The 8,179-nt window shown below is 53.1% G+C and overlaps 1 protein-coding gene across 1 annotated transcript; it reads left to right on the forward strand.

Annotated features, from left to right (window-relative positions):
- The first annotated feature begins 3,347 nt into the window (after nucleotides 1-3,347).
- LOC143869895 (uncharacterized) lies at nucleotides 3,348-6,751 on the forward strand. The gene is made up of 3 exons (XM_077376453.1): nucleotides 3,348-3,599; nucleotides 4,595-5,714; nucleotides 6,060-6,751. Exons 1-3 carry the CDS (start codon nucleotides 3,348-3,350, stop codon nucleotides 6,749-6,751), a joined length of 2,064 nt encoding a protein of 687 aa, XP_077232568.1.
- Nucleotides 6,752-8,179: the final 1,428 nt, after the last annotated feature.

Here is an 8,179-nt window from a genome sequence, read left to right on the forward strand (position 1 = left end):
TTAACCAGGGTGATATTTTGAGTTATGGGACATCCAAAGTGGGATCCTCTCTCTGAATGGCTTAGAAGATAGATTTCGGTATATGAGCCATCCATAGCAATAGCAGATAAATGTTTCCTCACGAGCAAAGTAGCCATCACTTATGCAGTTATGCCTACCAACATTTTCCTTGGAAAATTATGTACATGCATCAAATAACAACCCAACTTTGATGAAGATTTTGCACCCTGGTGCATATTTTTCACCAAAACCATGCCCACAAACACCTGCTAAACCAGGTCATGTAATTCAACTCATATAGCAGAATCCAGAGCAGCAACCACCTTGACCAGCTTATTCCGACTTGCTCTACAGCTAACTTTATCTGATGCCGTTTGCAAAATCTGATATTGTACAACACTTTGAGCAATACAAAAATTGTGCTTTGAATGTCTCCTTTAGCTCTGGGAGGGGTGTTCTCAATTTGTAGTTCTTCACAACTTGAGAATTCCCTGTGTAATAATGTTAACTACTTTACAGAAGGATGTAGATGCTAGTCATAATAACTGATGGGGTGTAAAAATACAGCAGCCTGTTAGCTGCCTACACGTGGCTAGAGGAGAGCCCACCGCAGACCAGCCTATTAGCTGCCGACACGTGTCTCTAGGGGGGCCACCGCAGACCCCGCGTCAGCAGGGGTAGTTTGGTAATTACCACAAAGTAGGTGAGCCTGAACCTATAGCTGGTCGACACCTGTCTTGGAGCATTAACTCCCCAACTACCCCAAATTTTCTCTATAAAAGGGCTTCCAAAGCTCATAAATAAGGGTATTGAATTCTCACCCACCACTCTTAAAAATCCCTCTTCACTCCGGCTCATACTGACTTGAGTGTCGAAGGGCCTGTCCGGAGTACACTCCGGGTCGGTCATTCTGACCTCGTTTGCTTCTGTGCAGAACACAGTTCATCCGGACTCTATTTCCTTCACTTCAGCTCCTCGGGCCCTCCAGCTCGGCTCTTACGTCACTGTCACATTTGTTAACCGATTTCGGGCCTAACAGATTGGCGCCATCCGTGGGACCTGGAACTAAAAGCTATTCAGATCCCCTATAAACAAAAATGACAGGGCGCAGGAGTGCGCGGGTGCCAACCGCGCAGACTGCCCGAGCCGTCCTGCCCCGCAGGACCCGGAGTGAGCGAATCGCCTCGCTGGTGGTGGCAGCTTCTGCTACGGCCGAACAGAGCCAACCTCGTTCGGAACACCTGAACCTCATGCCCACTCCAGAGCAAGTCCAAGCTCTCTTTCAGCAAATGACAACTCTCGTTGGTCAGTACCAGCAGCTACTCCAGGCGCCTCCCCAACCTCCTCCGGAAGCTCCACGACCTGTCCAAGAAAGGTCAGATATCCACAGGGGAGAGTCGTCGCGCCATGGTGAGGACTGAACTCACCATTCCCCCGGGCAAGTCCGTCACCCCACAGCCAGGCATGCACAGACAGAGCCGCACCGCCGTCGGAGGTCGCGGTCTCGCTCTGCGCAAAGGCGCCGAGCTCATGAAGAACGCGCACCACAGGCAAAATCCCGGTCCCGTCGTAGGAGTCCGGAGAGCCACTCCGGCTCTGCGGCGAGCCAATCTGTGGAGAGAAACAGGTCACCAGACCGTAGAGCTGACCCGATGCTGCGGAGAATAGAAGAGATGGACCACAGAATTGAAGAGCTGGCTAAGGATCAAAGCCGGCCTATGTCTAGGGCGTTCTCAAGCAGAACACCGTTCACCGACGACGTGATGGGTGCCCCAGCACCCAGAGGATTTAAAATGCCAAATGTCCCGCAGTACGATGGGACCATTGACCCCGTGGACCACCTGGAGACGTTCAGGACAATTATGCTCCTCCACGGTGCGTCGGACGGCTTCCTCTGCCGAGCATTCCCGACGACCCTGACCGGTGCGGCAAGGGACTGGTACTCAAGGATCAGACCGAACTCCATCAGCAACTTCGACGACTTCGGGGAAGATCTAGTTCGCCACTTCATGAGCAGCCGCAGGCCAAGGAAAACCACAGCATCCTTGATGGCCTTGCGGCAGGAGGATAATGAACCTCTCAAAGCCTTCGTCAGCCGCTTCAACAGGGAGGCACTCCAAGTGCCAAATCTAGACCCCTCGGCCACTACGAACGCGCTTCTCGCAGGTGCTAGATCAAATGATTTCCGCCGAGCAGTGGCCCGCCGGAATCCTCACTCCCTAGCAGACCTAATGGCCGGGGCAGAGGAGTACATATCAGTGGAAGAGACACTGGCTGCTCTGGACTCGAGTCGGAGGAGAACCTCTGATGATAAGAACCAAGACAAGTATCATGCTAAGCAGCGCAGGGATGACAAGGTTGTCAGAAGAGACAAGTCCCCCCAAAGAAGGGAGGAAAACTTCACCCCTCTCAACACCTCCCGAAGACATATACTGGCTGCCATCAGCGGAGAAGAGTTCATAAAGTGGCCAGCCCCAATGATATCCAAGGGCAACAGGAGAGACAAGTCGAAGTATTGCCGGTTCCACAGGGACCACGACCACGATACAGACGACTGCTGGCAGCTGAAGGAGGAGATCGAGCAGTTGATCAGCAGGGGCTACTTGAAAAAATATGTCCGAAGTGACACCGGCAGAGGTCACCCCAAGGAGAAAGGTCCCCAGGGCCGGAGCCCTCGGCGGTCTCAACCGCCCCCAGCCCGAAGACAATCTCCTCCGCCACCTAGTCCACCACCAGAGGCACACCGCTCCCAACCAAGGGGAGTCATTGGCACAATCATGGGCGGTCCGGCAACTGGAGGCACCTCATCCGCTGCTCGGAAAGCTTACACATGCCAAGTCAATGCCGTGCACGCATGCAGCAAGAAGGCGAAGACGGAGAATGAGATCTCCTTCTCGGATGCGGACCTTGACAACCTCATATTACCACATGACGACGCCCTGGTCCTCACCATGCTCGTCGCAAACTGGGAGCTGAAGAAAGTCCTGGTAGACAATGGGAGCTCAACCGACATCATATACTATCACGCCTTCGAAAGGATGATGATAGGTGACGACCGCTTAAGGCCGGCGAATTCAGATATTTTCGGCTTCTCTGGAGAGGTCGTCAAGGTGGAGGGACAAATCGAACTTCCTGTCCTCGTCGGGGATCCACCCTGCCAGGCTTTCGCCATGGTCAACTTCCTAGTAGTGAGGGCCACTTCGGTCTATAACGCTATTTTAGGACGGCCTGGGCAGAACCTGATCCGCGCCGTCGCGTCTGCTTATCACCAGAAGATGAAATTTATTACGCCAAACGGCGTCGGAGAAGTAAGGGGAGACCAGCCGCAATCTAGGGAGTGCTATGCAATGGCACTCAAGGGCAAAAATCCAACAGAGTCGTTCCAGATCGAGCTACTGGACCTGAGGGATGAAGCTCAGGGAACTCAGCCCGCCGAAGACCTTATTTCCGTCCCCCTGTGCGAGAACGATGATGAGAAGGTCGTTCAGATCGGCTCCTCCCTAGACAACGACACTCGGCACAGCCTCACCCAATTCCTTCAGGATAACGCGGATGTCTTTGTATGGACCCCCACGGACATGCCCGGCATCAACCCGGAGGTTAGTTCGCACAGACTAGGTGTCGACCCGACCTGCAGGCCGGTGAAGCAGAAGAGGAGACACTTCGCCCTCGAAAGGCGGCAGGCGATCAGAGAAGAAGTGGAGAGGCTCCTAAGGGCTGACTTCATTCGGGAAATTCAGTACCCGGACTGGTTGGCAAACGTAGTCCTGGTAAAAAAGGCAAATGGGAAATGGAGAACCTGCGTTGACTTCACTGATCTGAATAAAGCCTGTCCCAAGGACACTTACCCGCTTCCAAAGATCGATCAACTCATCGACGTCACTGCAGGTCACGAGTTATTGAGCTTCATGGACGCCTTCTCCGGATATAATCAGATCAGAATGTATGAGTCAGATATCCCGAAGACCTCCTTTGTAACGGACCAGGGGACCTACTGCTACCGCGTCATGCCCTTCGGTCTGAAAAACGCCGGGGCCACGTATCAAAGGCTCGTAAACAAGCTCTTCCGGAATCAGATCGGCCGTAACATGGAAGTCTATGTTGACGACATGCTGGTCAAAAGCCGAAGCGCGCAAGATCATGTCTCTGATCTGGAAGAGACATTTCAAGTCCTGAGAGAAAATAAGATGAAGCTCAATCCCACCAAGTGCACCTTCGGCGTCAGCTCGGGAAAATTCTTAGGGTTTATGGTTAGCCAAAGAGGCATAGAGGCCAATTCGGAAAAAATCAAGGCCGTGGTGGAGCTCAATCCGCCGAAAACCATCAGAGAAGTGCAGCGACTGGCAGGGATGATAGCCGCGCTGGGGCGCTTCGTCTCAAAATCTGCAGAGAGGTGTCTCCCTTTCTTCAACGCAGTCAAAGGACTCAAGACCGCGCCCTAGACAGAGGAATGCCAGGCCGCCTTCGAGGAGTTAAAACAATATTTGTCCTCTCCACCGCTATTGACCAAACCGGAGCCTGGTGAGGAGCTACTCTTGTATCTATCTATAAGCCCCCTGGCTCTGGCAGCAGTCCTAGTTCGTGAAGAGCACAGCCAACAAAACCGGTCTACTACGTTAGTAAAGTCCTGCACGACGCTGAAATAAGGTACCAGCGGGTCGAGAAATTGGCTTACGCGCTGGTGATGGCAGCCAGGAAGTTGAGACCGTATTTTCAAGCTCACACGATAAAGGTCCTAACTGACCAGCCGCTCAGACAAGTTCTCCATAAGCCGGACACCTCGGGACGACTCGTTAAATGGGCCGTGGAATTGAGTGAATTTGACATCCGGTACATGCCCAGGCTCGCGATCAAGGCTCAAGTATTGACAGATTTTGTAGCTGAATGCTCCATCCCCGAGCAGATCACCGAACCAGAAGCCGCCCAAGCCTCAGCAGCGAAAAGTGCAATCGCAGCTGGGGAGCCAGCAGAAGATGGAGCCGGAACAGGAATCATCCCCGTACCACCAGCTGAACAGGGTCCTTCAACCGCCGAACCACTCTGGGAGGTGCATGTGGACGGATCTTCGAACAAAGTTGGCTGCGGAGCCGGTCTGGTTTTAACCAGGCCGGACAGTTTCGCCCTAGACTACGCCTTGAGGTTCGGATTCCGCGCATCTAACAATGAGGCTGAGTATGAAGCACTCCTCGCCGGAATGAATCTTGCAGTTCAGACTGGCGCCCAGAGATTGAGAGCCTACTGTGACTCCCAGTTGGTCGCCAACCAGATCCGAGGGATATACGAAGCCCGCGACGAGCGTATGATTAAATACCTCTCCCAGGTCCGACAGCTATCCTCCAAGTTCAAAAGTTTTGAGGTCGTCAGAATCCCCAGAACAGAAAATACAAAAGCAGATGTGTTGTCTAAGCTGGCCGCGTCCGGATACACGACTCTCGGGAATATATGCATGGAGTTCTTACAGACATCCAGCATCGAAAGAAAGGCTGCTGAGATAATGCAGGTGGAACACGAGTCCTGCTGGATGGACGAGATCGTCGACTACCTGCGTAGTGGGAGACTACCCGAGGCCAAGAGAGAAGCGCGCAAGGTGATCCAAAGAGCATCCCGTTTTTCACTCAATGGCGAGAACTTGTTCAAAAGATCCTACACCCTCCCTTACTTAAAGTGTCTCCGGCCCAGCGACGCTGCGTACGCCCTGCAAGAGACACACGAAGGTATCTGCGGAGAGCATCTAGGGGGCAAGGCCCTGGCGATCAAAGTTCTGCTGAGAGGTCTGTACTGGCCGACATTAAGACAAGACGCACTGACCCTGGTCAAGAGGTGTGAGAAATGCCAAAAGTTCTCCCTCACCATTCATCAGCCCGCTGTATCTATGGCTCCAATCATCAGCCCGCTACCCTTCGCGATTTGGGGGATGGATATCTTGGGCCCCTTTCCACCGGCCTCCGGAAGGCGCACCTTCGTAGTGGTGGCCATCGATTATTTTACCAAATGGGTGGAGGCTGAACCTCTAGCCCAGATCACCGAGCAGAATGTGTAGAACTTCTTTTGGAAATCAGTGGTCTGCAGATTCGGGATCCCTCGCGCCTTGATAACAGATAATGGCAAACAGTTCGACTGCCGAAACTTTCGGAAGTTCTGCTCCGACCTGAAAATTGAGCAGAGGTTCACCTCAGTAGCGCACCCACAGACCAACGGGCAGACAGAAGTCACAAACCGAATCCGACTGCAGGGTATAAAGAAAAGACTGGACAAAAAAGCTGGCCGATGGGCAGACGAGCTCTATCATGTCCTATGGGCGTATCGCACCACCCCACGCACACCAACGGGTGAGTCACCATTCAACCTGTCCTTTGGAACAGAGGCGGTAATACCTGTCGATGTAGGCACCCCGTCCGCCAGGATCACCAGCTTCAACGAACAGCTCAACGGTGACGGGCTCCGCGCGAATCTCGACTTATTGGAGGAGGCCAGAGAAGGATCCCGAATAAGAGTCGCCGCCTACAAGCAGAAAGTATCTCGCTATCATGACTCCAAGATTCATCCCAGAGAGTTTCGAGTTGGAGATCTGGTCTTAAGGAAAGCTGTCATCTCCCAACCCAAGAAGGTCGGAAAACTTTCCCCAACCTGGGAGGGGCCATACCAAGTAAAAGAGGTGGTTCGTCCGGGAAGTTATAGGCTAGAAACACTCGAGGAACAGCCGCTACCCCACGCCTGGAACTCAAAGAACCTTCGCAAATACCATCAGTAGCGAGCTAACCGGTGCAAAAATGACTTTGTAAATATATTCTGAATATGAATGAAAGAAGCTTTTTTACAAATCTCTTCGTATTCGTCCATTCGGAAACCCAGTTCACTAAAACTAGGGTACTCGACGCTTGGTTCGCCACGGCTCGTCTCCGCAAAGACTGGGAGCCCACTCCTGGTCCGGAACCAGCCCGGACGCAAAAACCAAAGCCCCTTGGAAACCCAGTTCACTAAAACTAGGGTACTCGACGCTTGGTTCGCCACGGCTCGTCTCCGCAAAGACTGGGAGCCCACTCCTGGTCCGGAATCAGCCCGGACGCAAAAACCAAAGCCCCTTGGAAACCCAGTTCACTAAAACTAGGGTACTCGACGCTTGGTTCGCCACGGCTCGTCTCCGCAAAGACTGGGATCTCACTTCTGGTCCGGAACCAGTCCGGACGCAAAAACCAAAGCCCCTTGGAAACCCAGTTCACTAAAACTAGGGTACTCGACGCTTGGTTCGCCACGGCTCGTCTCCGCAAAGACTGGGAGCCCACTCCTGGTCCGGAACCAGCCCAGATGCAAAAACCAAAACCCCTTGGAAACCCAGTTCACTAAAACTAGGGTACTCGACGCTTGGTTCGCCACGGCTCGTCTCCGCAAAGACCAGGAGCCCACTCCTGGCCGGAACCAGCCCGGATGCAAAAATCAAAGCTCTTCGGAAACCCAGTTCGCTAAAACTTGGGTACTCATTAAATTGGAAACCCAGTTCACTAAAACTAGGGTACTCGACGCTTGGTTCGCCACGGCTCGTCTCCGCAAAGACCGGGAGCCCACTCCTGGCCGGAACCAGCCCGGATGCAAAAACCAGAGCTCTTCGGAGACCCAGTTCACTAAAACTAGGGTACTCGACGCTTGGTTCGCCACGGCTCGTCTCCGCAAAGACCGGGAGCCCACTCCTGGTCCGGAACCAGCCCAGATGCAAAAACCAAGTTCCTGAGAAACCACGCCCATTGGGATTAACCTAAGCCCATGACGCCTGCCTAGAGCAATAGCTACACGGTACATGGCCAAACAAGTATAAACTAGAGACAAAAGCAGAGAAAAGGTAGACAATAAAAGTTTGCTTTCCATTTCATATGTTGGGGGCCTCAGAGGACCGTTACAAAAAGTTGGGCCTCCACGGGGCCATTACAAAAAGGAATCAAGAAATCACCAAGAAAGGGGAGAAGAAGAGCTCAAAACGCCTCGTTGCCGCCATCCGGCGCTGGATCTACCCCTGGGGCCAAGGGTACGTCCGCTGTGGCCAGCTCATCATCAGTAATTGTCGGTGGGTCAGGTAGAACCATCTTGGACAAATCAACGCCTGGGTCGGAATCCTTGACCTGCCCCAGGCAGTCAAAAAACCCTATCTTATAGGCCTCACTGGATAGGAGAAGGAGTTCGTCCTCCT

Source organism: Tasmannia lanceolata, unplaced genomic scaffold, assembly GCF_043159265.1.
Source record: "Tasmannia lanceolata isolate RefF3 unplaced genomic scaffold, GAP_Taslan_0.1 ptg000003l, whole genome shotgun sequence".
Taxonomy (NCBI): domain Eukaryota; kingdom Viridiplantae; phylum Streptophyta; class Magnoliopsida; order Canellales; family Winteraceae; genus Tasmannia; species Tasmannia lanceolata.